Source organism: Budorcas taxicolor, chromosome 18, assembly GCF_023091745.1.
Source record: "Budorcas taxicolor isolate Tak-1 chromosome 18, Takin1.1, whole genome shotgun sequence".
NCBI classification, from domain to species: Eukaryota; Metazoa; Chordata; class Mammalia; order Artiodactyla; family Bovidae; genus Budorcas; species Budorcas taxicolor.
This window is the reverse complement of record NC_068927.1, coordinates 40,565,728-40,579,275: the sequence shown is the minus strand read 5'-3', so window position 1 is coordinate 40,579,275 and position 13,548 is coordinate 40,565,728. Positions and strand designations below refer to the sequence as shown.

The following is a 13,548-nucleotide window of genomic DNA, read 5'->3' as shown; positions in this document are numbered from 1 at the left end:
AGAAGCAGAAGATATTAAGAAGAGGTGGCAAGAATACACAGAAGAACTATACAGAAAAGATCTTCATGACCCAGATAATCACGATGCTGTGATCACTCACCTAGAGCCAGACATCCTGGAGTGCGAAGTCAAGTGTGCCTTAGAAACCATCACTACAAAAAAAAGCTAGTGGAGGTGATGGGATTCCAGTTGAGCTATTTCAAATCCTAAAACATGATGCTGTGAAAGTGCTGCACTCAATATGCCAGCAAATTTGGAAAACTCAGCAGTGGCCACAGGACCGGAAAAGGTCAGTTTTCATTCCAATCCCAAAGAAAGGCAATCCCAAAGAATGTTCAAACTAACACACAATTGCACTTATCTCACATGCTAGCAAAGTAATGCTCAAAATTCTCCAAGCCATGCTTCAACAGTTCGTGAACCGAGAACTCCCAGATGTTCAAGCTGAATTTAGAAAAGGCAAAGGAACCAGAGATCAAATTGTCAACATCTGCTGGATTATAGAAAAAGCAACAGAATTCCAGAAAAACATCTACTTCTGCTTTATTGACTATGCTAAAGCCTTTGACTATGTGGATCACAATAAAGTGTGGAAAATTTAAAGAGATGGGAATATCATGTCACCTTACCTGCCTCCTGAGAAATCTGTATGCAGGTCAAGAAGCAACAGTTAGAACCAGACATGAAATAATGGACTGGTTCAAAATTGGGAAAGGAGTACACCAAGGCTGTATATTGTCACCCTGCTAATTTAACTTATAGGCAGAGTACATCATGAGAAATGCTAGGCTGGATGAAGCACAAGCTGGAATCAAGACTGCTGGGAGAAAGATCAATAATCTCAGATATGCAGATGACACCACCCTTATGGCAGAAAGCAAAGAGGAACTAAAGAGCCTCTTGATGAAGGTGAAAGGAGAGAGTGAAAAATCTGGCTTAAAACTCAACATTCAAAAACCTAAGATCATGGCATCTGGTCCCATCACATCATGGCAAACAGATGGGGAAACAATGGAAACAGTGAGAGACTTTATTTTTTTGGGCTCCAAAATCACTGCAGATGGTGACTGCAGCCATGAAATTAAAAGACGCTTGCTCGTTGGAAGAAAAGCTATGACAAACCTAGGAAACATATTAAAAAGCAGAGACATTACTCTGTTGACAAAGGTCCTTGTAGTCAAAGCTCCAGTAGTCATGTATGGATGTGACAGTTGGACCATAAAGAAGGCTGAGTGTCAAAGAATTGATGCTTTTGGACTGTGGTTCTGGAAAAGACTCTTGAGAGTCCCTTGGACTGCAAGGAGATCCAACCAGTCAATCCTAAAGGAAATTCAGTCCTGAAGATTCACTGGAAGGACTGATGCTGAAACTGAAGCTCCAATACTTTGGCCACCTGATGTGAAGAACTGACTCATTAGGAAAGTCCCTGACACTGGAAGAGACTGAAGGCAGGAGGAGAAGGGGACGGCACAGGACAAGATGGTTGGATGGCATCACCAACTCGATGGACATGAATTTAAGTAAGCTCCAGGAGATGGTGAAGGACAGGGAAGCCTCCTGGCAAGCTGCAGTCCATGGGGTCACAAACAACTGGACACAACCAAGCAACTGAACAGCAACGCTGGGAAGGCACAAGAAAGACTCCTTTCGATTATTCACAAGTTTCCAAGATACCTCCACCAATAGCTCTTCTGTGAAAAAATAACTGGAATAGAGGCGAGATGAAATTAATAACTAGAAGTGTGAAGTCATGGTACCAAGTGGTTGGTGACAAATACAAAACCAGTTAAAACAGAAATAAGTTCTAAAGGATTGTTGGATACCTGGCTGTGATAAAAGCAAGAAAAAACTATTCTTAAGAGAAGTTCTTGTCAATTACAAACTGGCAAACTGCCATCTATAAGGATTAAATCATCTGCAGCTGCAGCTGTTGATTTTCAACACCCAGTGAAAGGAGTTCAGGATGCAGAGCAGAAATGAGGCGCTCTGTGCTCTGGGAAAAACTGGCAGGTCTTCAGACAATTAGATATTTTTGAAAACTGATTTTATGAGCCCAATTCTGATATCTCCTCATATTAAAAAAAACACTCCTCATATTAAAAAAAAATCCTTCCTGGTGATGACTACTCTTGTTGCTAGCAGAAACCTTCTGCAAAAAAAAAGAAAAAAAGTGCTTGATTGCATGTTCTTCCCCTTCACCAAAATCACATATACTGACCTTGCCCCCTACCTCTTTGACACAGTTTCTTAAAACTAACTGAGATGCTGTCTCCTGGGCTATAGTCCTCATTTTGCCCCAAAGAAAAACTAAACTCACAACTTTCATGTTGTTCTCCTTTTAAAGTTGACACTGTATAATTATTTAATATAACTATAACTTGAATAAAACCCACAGTTATACTAACAAGATCTAGGGAATGAGGGTGGGGGGGGTGGAAATTAACCTGTACTCTGTTCCTTTAAGCAGATGAGAGTTCAAAGAGACTGTGTCATTCCTGAGTCTGACAATTAGAAAAGCATAGGCATAGGAATGTAGACACAACTTCTTGAAGATAAGGAATTAAAAACTATTGAAAAACAAGATTTCAATAAAGGCAAAAGTAACAAGGAAGCATTAGAACAAGAAAGTACAGAGCAAGGCAAGAATGACACCTGTTACTTAAAGAAAGCCAGGGCTTCCTTGGCGGCTCAGTGGGAAAGAATCCACCTGCCAATGCAGGAGACACCAGTTCGATCCCTGGTTTGGGCTGGAGGACCCGGGTACGAGGCAGCTAAGGCCCTACACCACAACTCCTGAGCCCACGTGCCACAGAGGCTGTGCAGCCTAGAGCCTGTGCTCCATGACAAGGGAAACCACCGCAGCGAGAAGCCTACGCACCGCCACTAGGAGCAGCCCCCGCTCTCTGCAGCCAGAGAAGAGCCTGTGCAGCAACAAAGCCCCAGGGCAGCCAAAAACAATGGGAAAGAAAGATGATAACCCACTATACGAATATTCTCAGAGCAATTAGATGCATTTACCCGAAACTTAGTAAAATGACACAAAATTTTTTAAAGGCCCACACATCGAAAAAACACAAGACAATCTCTTTTCTCAATGAGGACATTTTTTAAAAAGTTATTTTTGAGCAAATTTGATGATATAAACTTGAAGGGTATATGTGAGATATCAAATGTACACTTAATTAATAATTTAGTTTTACAAAGGAATAGTTAAAATCACTTTATACAAAGTAGTATATAAATTTAGAGGCTTTGCTCCATCTGAAACTCAAATTTCAAGACATAGCTTTATCCAAACTTCTCAAATGCATCTTCAACATCACTGCTTTAATTATAACCAGAAGAAATTTCAGAATTAAGTTTTCCAAAATATCTCATCTTTACTTGATGGACAGGGAGGCCTGGCATGCTGCGATTCATGGGGTTGCAAAGAGTCGGACACGACTGAGACACTGAACTGAACTGAATTATATCATTATATTTTCCCTTAACTCACAAGCACCCATTTACAAAGCATTCAGAAAAGTTGATTTTTACATTTGTTCTTTAGAAATATATTCTCCCTAGATGAGAAAATGTCTCTACAAGAATACTCTTTCTTGTTTTTTAAAGAACACTTTCTAAATTGCTTTTTAAAAGGAAACTTAAGGGGCTAGTTGACAAGGACACCTAACCCTTGAAGCTGTGAGCTCCTACTCTTAAGAATATTACTTGGTCCACTTTAAATTTCTCTTTTTACCCGTTCTGTCAGGCGATCTCTATCATCAGCCCACACTGATACTGACTGAGGTCACTGAAAGAAATATTATTTTTCAAAAATAAAAAATTGAGCATACTATGATTTGACAGACTTTACAAGGATTTTAGGAAGACTTTTTTGATGGAAAACATTGTCAGGGGAAAAAAAAACAACTTGCCTTTTATTTGGGCATATGTGAAAAGAGGATGGATGGCCAAAAAAAATACCAAGAAAACAGACCTATATAAAATGAAAGCAAAGTCTGCAATACTAAGATCAAACAAAATAGAATGTAAAGGATATTTACTGCGCGCCCGAGGCCAGGGGCGGTGACCCTGAGGAGCCACCCTGAGGCCGGGGCCAGGGGCGGTGACCCTGAGGAGCCACCCCGAGGCTGGGCCAGTGGCCAGGAGGAGCAACCCGAGGAGCGGTGGCTGCGCAGGCGCAGGAGGGCCTAGAGGAGCTATCCCACATTGAAGGTCAGGCACGGCGGCGGTAAGGAGATACCCCACGCCCAAGGTAAGAGAAACCCAAGTAAAAGGGTAGGTGTTCCAAAAGGGCATCAGAGGGCAGACACACTGAAACCATACTCACAGAAAACTAGTCAATCTAATCACACTAAGACCACAGCCTTGTCTAACTCAATGAAACCAAGCCATGCCTGCGGGGCAAACCAAGACCGGCAGGTCATGGTGGAGAGATCTGACAGAATGTGGTCCACTGGAGAAGGGAATGGCAAGCCACTTCAGTATTCTTGCCTTGAGAACCCCATGAACAGTATGAAAAGGCAAAATGATAGGATACCAAAAGAGGAACTCCTCAGGTCATTAGGTACCCAATATGCTACTGGAGGTCAGTGGAGAAATAACTCCAGAAAGAATGAAGGGATGGCACCAAAGCAAAAACAATGCCCAGTTGTGGATGTGACTGGTGATAGAAGCAAGATCCGATGCTGTAAAGAGCAATATTGCATAGGAACCTGGAATGTCAGGTCCATGAATCAAGGCAAACTGGAAGTGGTCAAACAGGAGATGGCAAGGGTGAACGTCGACATTCTAGGAATCCGCGAACTAAAATGGACTGGAATGGGTGAATTTAACTCAGATGACCATCATATCTACTATTGTAAGCAGGAATCCCTCAGAAGAAATGGAGTAGCCATCATGGTCAACAAAAGAGTCCGAAATGCAGTACTTGGATGCAATCTCAAAAACGACAGAATGATCTCTGTTCGTCTCCAAGGCAAACCATTCAATATCATAGTTATCCAAGTCTATGCCTCAACCAGTAACACTGAAGAAACTGAAGTTGAACGGTTTTATGAAGACCTACAAGACCTTTTAGAACTAACACCCAAAAAAGCTGTCCTTTTCATTACAGGGGACTAGAATGCAAAAGTAGGAAGTCAAGAAACACCTGGCTGCTGCTAAGTCGCTTCAGTCGTGTCTGACGTTGTGCGAGCCCATAGATGGTAGCCCACCAGGCTTCCCTGTCCCTGGGATTCTCCAGGCAAGAACACTGGAGTGGGCTGCCATTTCCTTCTCCAATGCATGAAGGTGAAAAGTGAAAGTGAAGTCGCTCAGTCGTGTCCGACTCTTAGCGACCCCATGGACTGCAGCCTACCAGCCTACTCTTGCCTGGGATTTTCCAGTCAAGAGCACTGGAGTGGGGTGCCATTGCCTTCTCCGAGAAACACCTGGAGTAACAGGCAAATTTGGCCTTGGAATGCGGAATGAAGCAGGGCAAAGACTAATAGAGTTTTGCCAAGAAAATGCACTGGTCATAGCAAACACTCTCTTCCAACAACACAAGAGAAGACTCTACACATGGACATCACCAGATGGTCAACACTGAAATCAGATTGATTATATTCTTTGCAGCCAAAGATGGAGAAGCTCTATACAGTCAACAAAACAAGACCAGGAGCTGACTGTGGCTCAGATCATGAACTCCTTATTACCAAATTCAGACTCAGATTGAAGAAAGTAGGTGAAACCGCTAGAGCATTCCGGTATGACCTAAATCAAATCCCTTATGATTATACAGTGGAAGTGAGAAATAGATTTAAGGGCCTAGATCTGATAGATAGAGTGCCTGATGAACTATGGAATGAGGTTCATGACATTGTACAGGAGACAGGGATCAAGACCATCCCCATGGAAAAGAAATGCAAAAAAGCAAAATGGCTGTCTGGGGAGGCCTTACAAATAGTTGTGAAAAGAAGAGAGGCGAAAAGCAAAGGAGAAAAGGAAAGATATAAGCATCTGAATGCAGAGTTCCAAAGAATAGCAAGAAGAGATAAGAAAGCCTTCTTCAGCGATCAATGCAAAGAAATAGAGGAAAACAACAGAATGGGAAAGACTAGAGATTTCTTCAAGGAAATTAGAGATACCAAGGGAACATTTCATGCAAAGATGGGCTCGATAAAGGACAGAAATGGTCTGGACCTAACAGAAGCAGAAGATATTAAGAAGAGGTGGCAAGAATACACAGAAGAACTGTACAAAAAAGATCTTCACGACCCAGATAATCATGATGATGTGATCACTCATCTAGAGCCAGACATCCTGGAATGTGAAGTCAAGTGGGTCTTAGAAAGCATCACTACGAACAAAGCTAGTGGAGGTGATGGAATTCCAGTTGAGCTGTTTCAGATCCTGAAAGATGCTGTGAAAGTGCTGCACTCAATATGCCAGCAAATTTGGAAAACTCAGCAGTGGCCACAGGACTGGAAAAGGTCAGTTTTCATTCCAATTCCAAAGAAAGGCAATGCCAAAGAATGCTCAAACTACCGCACAATTGCACTCATCTCACATGCTAGTAAAGTAATGCTCAAAATTCTCCAAGCCAGGCTTCAGCAATACGTGAACTGTGAACTCCCTGATGTTCAAGCTGGTTTTAGAAAAGGCAGAGGAACCAGAGGTCAAATTGCCAACATCCACTGGATCATGGAAAAAGCAAGAGAGTTCCAGAAAAACATCTATTTCTGCTTTATTGAATATGCCAAAGCCTTTGACTGTGTGGATCACAATAAACTGTGGAAAATTCTGAAAGAGATGGGAATACCAGACCACCTGACCTGCCTCTTGAGAAATCTGTATGCAGGTCAGAAAGCAACAATTAGAACTGGACATGGAACAACAGACTGGTTCCAAATAGGAAAAGGAGTACGTCAAGGCTGTATATTGTCACCCTGCTTATTTAACTTATATGCAGAGTACATCATGAGAAACGCTGGACTGGAAGAAACACAAGCCGGAATGAAGATTGCTGGGAGAAATATCAATAACCTCCAACAGGGAGATGACACCACCCTTATGGCAGAAAGTGAAGAGGAACTAAAAAGCCTCTTGATGAAAGTGAAACATTCAGAAAACGAAGATCATGGCATCTGGTCCCATCACTTCATGGGAAATAGATGGGGAATCAGTAGAAACAGTGTCAGGATTTATTTTTTGGGGCTCCAAAATCACTGCTGATGGTGACTGCAGCCATGAAATTAAAAGACGCTTACTCCTTGGAAGAAAAGTTATGACCAACCTAGATAGCATATTCAAAAGCAGAGACATTACTTTGCCGACTAAGGTCCGTCTAGTCAAGGCTATGATTTTTCCAGTAGTCATGTATGGATGTGAGAGTTGGACTGTGAAGAAGGCTGAGCGCCGAAGAATTGATGCTTTTGAACTGTGGTGTTGGAGAAGACTCTTGAGAGTGCCTTGGACTGCAAGGAGATCCAGCCAGTCCATCCTGAAGGAGATCAACCCTGGGATTTCTTCGGAAGGAATGATGCTAAAGCTGAAGCTCCAGTACTTTGGCCACCTCATGTGAAGAGCTGACTCATTGGAAAAGACTCTGATGCTGGGAGGGGTTAGGGGCAGGCGGAGAAAGGGACGACAGAGGATGAGATGCCTGGATGGCATCACGGACTCGATGGACCTGAGTCTGAGTGAACTCTGGAAGATGGTGATGGACAGGGAGGCCTGGTGTGCTGCGATTCACGGGGTCGCAAAGAGTCAGACACGACTGAGCGACTGAACTGAACTGAACTGAGTACCTTGCTATGACAACACATTTCAGCATTAATTCAGTCTTGTGCATCCATTAAGGCAGCAACTGATGTTACATTACCTGAGGTCACTTTGCTTCTCGGTCTTATGACTTCTTTTTTTGTCCTCTTGAGCTTCCCATGTGAATGAGAATTGTTTCCAGTTCTTTCATAATTGGCATCTTGGTCTGAAAAGGCATCTATTTGGAGGCCAATACAGAAGTTAACGTTTTGGATAAAACTCTAGCTGGAAGTCTATAAAATAATCACTACATGCAAGTACGTGACCATCAAGAAAAGACAAATTAAAGATAACTATCCTGCTGTTTTTCCAAAGAACAACAAGGTAGAAATTCTGTAGTAAGTCTTTTGCTCTGGAACACGGTACATCTCAATGGACGTGAATTTGAGCAAACTCAGGGAGATGGTAAAGGACAAAGGAGCCTGGCATACTGCAGTTCAAGGGGTCACAAGGAGTTGGACATGACTTAGCAACTGGGGTTGCACAGAGTCAGACACGACTGAGCGACTTCACTTTCACTTTTCACTTTCATGCATTGGAGAAGGAAATGGCAACCCACTGCAGTGTTCTTGCCTGGAGAATCCCAGGGACGGCAGGGCCTGGTGGGCTGCCATCTATGGGGTCGCACAGAGTCGGACATGACTGAAGTGACTTAGCAGCAGCAGCAACTGAAGAACAACAGTCACATCCCCTTATACTATTCAACAGTTCAAAATGCACCAACTTGATCAACAGTGTGAACAGAGAATTAAGTTCATTCTTAAGAAGCTGCATTCTAAGCATAGGATTTTCCCTTGTATTCAATAATTCTTACTGTTAGAGACAGAAGTTCAGAAGGTGGGCAACAGCATTCTTGAACATGCCCCCTTTTGTATATTTGCTATTTCTTATCATGCTACTGACCACAACTAGAGAAATCACGTAACCTTGTTGACTGCATCTCAGCTTAAATTCAAGATCGTGAACCATGAGGGGTCTGCCTTTGAGGGTACTGCCTGGTAATCACAGTATTTCCCTGGTCTATTCTCACTTCCACTCTCCTAAGTGGCCCTCTCCCACTTCCTCCTCATTCTCTGCCTCAATCTTGTCATGTCTTTGTTGTAAAACCTGAGTTGTTTATCCTGTAGCCTCCTAATTCTGAATTTTGATGATCACATTCCCATGGCACCATTTCACATGTTCTTCAGTTCTCTCACTTTTCATAAACTGGTTGGCTCTAAAGGTGAAAGTACTTACTTTCTCGGGCCTCACATAATGTCTGTGTGTCTCTATTAATCTGGCAGCCAATACCAGGCATTGTTCTAATATTCTATGTAATTTGTATTATCTTCATCCTCATAACAATCCTTGGAAGGAAACTGGGCTCCATGGAGGATGAGTCGGTTGTCCAGGGTGGGAGAAACAAGATGTGAACCCAGGAAGCCCGGCTCTCGAGTGCAGTCTTTCCACTGTGGTGACATACTTCCTCTAGTTATTGGCACACAGACCCAGAATTTGCAGAACTGGCTTGGATAAATGGAATTCTTTTTGTCCAAGATTTCCTTCTGCAGAAACATTCTATGTTCTATAGCAGAAGTCTCTTGCAAGTACAAGAAAAATAATATTAGGAAACGCATTTTCACTCCAAAACCAAGAGTAGCTGAGAATGTCTGAAAGCTCTCTTGGGAGAGCGACAAGTGGATGAATAATCACCATCGTTTAGACTCTATTAGGGGGCTGCCTTTCCAATCCTGGAGATGGGTTGGGTGAAATAAACTCTTGTGATGATAAAATCAGTTCACAATTGTAAGATGACTGCCAGTACTAGAGATGCAGTTTGTGAGAATGCAACATGTGAGCACCTGACTTCTGCAGAGACTAGGCTCACAACCTTGGCCTCGGTGACAGCAGCATGCCATCACGGCAAAGAGACAAGAATATCACAAAGAGCTTGACAGGGTGAAGGAGGAGAGGTGTGCTGCTTGAAGTATGTAAACTTGAAATACTGGGTCCTTTCAATAGCCAGTATTTGAGAAAGGTGATCTTTTTTTTCCCTTGTAATAGAAAAATATTGCAATGTCTTCTGTTTTATGAAGCATCCATAGCTGCTGTACATTTTAATAAGAATGTATTTGTGATTTTTAAAAAAAGTAGAACAGAACTTTTACCTAGACAGTCTGAGACATCATAAGGCCTCTGAGAATTCACCGAGCTACAATATAAGTGCTTTATGTAACTATTACCAGGAAGAACATTGCTTAATGTGAAAACCAAACCAAACTAAACCCAACTACCCCTTAATTCTCACCTCCTACCTCTGAAGAAGCAAACCTTGAATTGATAACAAGCTCCCCTATAATCCACCATATTCTTTCTATGCTCCTCTTTTGCTTCTTGTTCTTCCCAGTAAAGGCCAGGTGCTGAAAGGACTGGGGGGTGCACACTCTATCCAGGTCAAGAAATGAAGGGACCATCAACACACAACCCTGCTCAACGACCAGAGGGGCTGCAGGAGGAAGTCGTTACGGTCCAAGCTCACAGACTCTATCTAATACTCTCACATGCTCTCCTTATTAAGAGTCAGTTTCTAAGAATTAGGTCTTTGGCAGCATGTAACTTCATCACTTACCAGCTTGGCAAATGAAGTAATGCTTCGCTGAGCAAGAGCCCTCTTTGGATGAGGTCTGATTGTGACTTCTGGTCAGGTAGACGCATCTGGCGGGCTTGGTGGCTGGGCAGGCTGTGACATCTGCTGCAGGGAGACCAGACCCAGATGAGCCTCATACTCAAAAGTTGAACAGTTAAAAAAAAAAAAAAAAGTATGAACACCAAATTTTGCTAGCTTCCAGTAGCTGGAAATTTAGGACTACCCCCTGACACACACAAATTATAGACTGTTTATTTTTTCATATGATGTGTTATCACAAGGCTTCGTATTAACTTATCTAGACATCAACGAAGGTGTCCGACTCCTTGCGACCCCAAGGACTGTAGCCCACCAGGCTCATCTGTCCATGGGATTCTCCAGGCAAGAATACTGGAGTGGGTTGCCATTCCTTTCTCCAGGGGATCTTTCTGACCCAGGTATTGAACCTGGTCTCCTGCATTGCAGGCAGATTCCTTACCATCTCAGCCACCAGGAAAGACCCAATGATGTAATAATGCCTTGAGCTTTTCTCTAAGACCCTAAGATTATTGTGCCTAAGTTTGAAAATATCTGTGTAAGAAAGGCAACTGGCAAATAATTTCTCTCTAAGCTTCTGTGTCAGGAAGCATGGGGCTGAGAATGATAGATATTTAGGAGGAAAAAAGTAACCATTTCAGAATCTTGTACAATACTTTTAGTCAAATAGCAGGTAAATTAACTTTTGATAGGGTCTGAGACAAAAAAAATCTCATCATTTTGTGACACAGACAAATGAAAGGCTGGAGCACAAAAGTAGAGACATTTCAGAACAATGGTAACAAAGTGACTGATTTCTCTGCATACAAAAGGAGAAGAAGTCACATTTCTTTCCTTCTCTCATCTCAGAGGAAAAGTATGTGAACACTAAACCTCAGAGCCTCACCTGGATGGTTTTTTTCTTGGTGTTTTTTCGGCAACGTTAAATTTCCCCCGACCCACCACTTTTCTTTTTCCAGAAAGTCCCAGAGGAGATCTTGAACCTCCTGGTTCCAGGTGAAAGCAAGGTGTCCTCCCTGAGCATGACAGTAACGTTCTGCTCCCTCAAAGCTGCACCGAAAGCTGTTCAGCTGAAAACAATTATTCCCTCCGCGTTGCTCTGGGCCGTGGAGTTCACTCCCTAGAACAAAACCTGTTGTGATGTATAACCAAAGCCAGGTTCTTCCTTTGAAGAACATTCTCACTGCGAACTGTGAGCATGAAAAGTGTTGGGGCTCAGCAGCTGACTGCTCTTTTAAATATATTCTTGGTGGGCTCATCTTATTTATTACTATTATTCTTTTGGAAATAGGGAGTCATTTGTCAAGGAGACAAGAGGTTTTGTTTTAAGGATCCAGGTGGCGTTCCTACAGGCTGAAAGCAAATGCTAGGGATCAATAAAGCAACAGGCCCTCATAGCTGGGGCAGCACCACCTGTGTCTACACAACTGGCTATGTCTTTAGCTTTGCAATATCGTAATAGCCCTTTATTTGCTAAATCAAACCTGTAAGAGCATAGAGGGTGATGAATATCTAAGCCAGTGTTGCTAAAAGTTTAGTTTCGTATTTTTTTAAAAAAGAAAACCATTCTTGCAGACCCCCTAGAACTGATTTAAATTATTGTATTACTTCTTAAATACATTTATACACAAATCTAGGCATAAACTCTGTCCTAAAGCTCTTACATAATCGTAAAAGCCAGAGAATAAATATTTGATGAAAGCATGAATACAAATTAAATATAAACAAAACTGAAAACCACTTAAATTCAAATTTTGCCAAACTAAATAGCCGCTTATCAGATAAACATGGTTCCGGCCTAGAGCCGCACAGGTTCTTTTGACTTTGTCATGCACACTGACTCCCGCTGTAGGGAAGAACCAATCCTCTCACCACTTCTCTTTAATTAACTTGATGAAAACCCTTTGTTCACAGAGCATGTCCCCTGTGGCACACCACTTATATACGTTAGCCAGTTCCCTTTCTTGGCACCAGAATGAGATCACAAATACAAATAAATGTGGGCACAGAAACTGCCTGGCAGGTTTCGGTACGTTTTCCAAATGGTCCACGTGATGCCTGCAGTACTTTAAAAATCACTGAGGAAGCGGACACCAAAATACAAAATTCTCTGAAGTGTAGACCCCAAGAACATACCCCTCACTTTGAAAAACACTGCAATAGTCAAGTAATTGGTATAACAAAACAAGGTACGGCCTCTACTGTAACTGAATCAGTTTATGTTTTAAGTTAGAGGGAAAAAAGACAAAATAAGTGTAGTTAATACAGAAGTTCCAGGCTTCCCTGGTGGCACAGTGGATAAGAATCTGCTTGCCAATGCAGGGGAGATGGTTCCATCCCTGGTCCAGGAAGATTCCACAAGCCCCGGACAACTAAAACCTGTGTCGCAACTGCTGAAGCCCAGGCGCCCAGAGCCTGTGCCAGAACCACGACTAGCCACGGCTCACCAGTAACTAGAGAAAGCCACCTACAGCAACAAAGACTGAGCACAACCCCCAATAAAAATAAACTATGTAAAAAAAATGCAGAAAGTTCCACTAGAGAGGTATGGTGTATATCTATGAGGGTTCAGATGAGGAACCTATATTTCCGGCACTTGAACATAGAAGGATGGCCATATCTAGGAAGATGAAACGCATCTCGGCAGAGGCATTCATGAGAGTAAATGCATTCGAATGAGACAGGGGAAGGCATTTATACAAAGAAATAATTCTGTGGTGGGGAGTGGGAGGGGGCAGGGGGACAGTAGTGGGAACTGAAGCTAGAAAACTGAAATGTTTCAAATGCCAAGAAAATACAGTTTGCAATTGTGGGGGAAGGTTTCTGGGCAGAGGAGTCCAAGTCTGAGCTGGGAAAGAATTCTTTGGGTGCAGGACACTTTTAGTTTTCAAATACCACTTTTCTTTAACTTAATGAAAACCTTTGTTCATACAGCATGTTATTTGATCTTCACCTGTAGCACATCCATCATTTATATACGTTAGCTAGTTCTCTTTCTTGGCACCAAAATGAGATCATAAGTACAAATAAACGTGGGCACAGAAACTGCCCACAAACTCAAAGTCTTACTTTCCCAGCAT

General features: G+C 42.4%; 1 protein-coding gene across 1 annotated transcript in view; it reads right to left on the bottom strand.

Moving 5' to 3' along the window:
- PKD1L3 (polycystin 1 like 3, transient receptor potential channel interacting) overlaps positions 1 to 11,646 on the bottom strand; it is an 81,016-nt gene extending 69,370 nt beyond the window's left edge. Inside the window, 3 exon segments of the mRNA XM_052656753.1 lie at positions 7,868 to 7,984; positions 10,415 to 10,537; positions 11,355 to 11,646. Coding sequence (XP_052512713.1) covers positions 7,868 to 7,984; positions 10,415 to 10,537; positions 11,355 to 11,646 — 532 coding nt within the window.
- Positions 11,647 to 13,548: the final 1,902 nt, after the last annotated feature.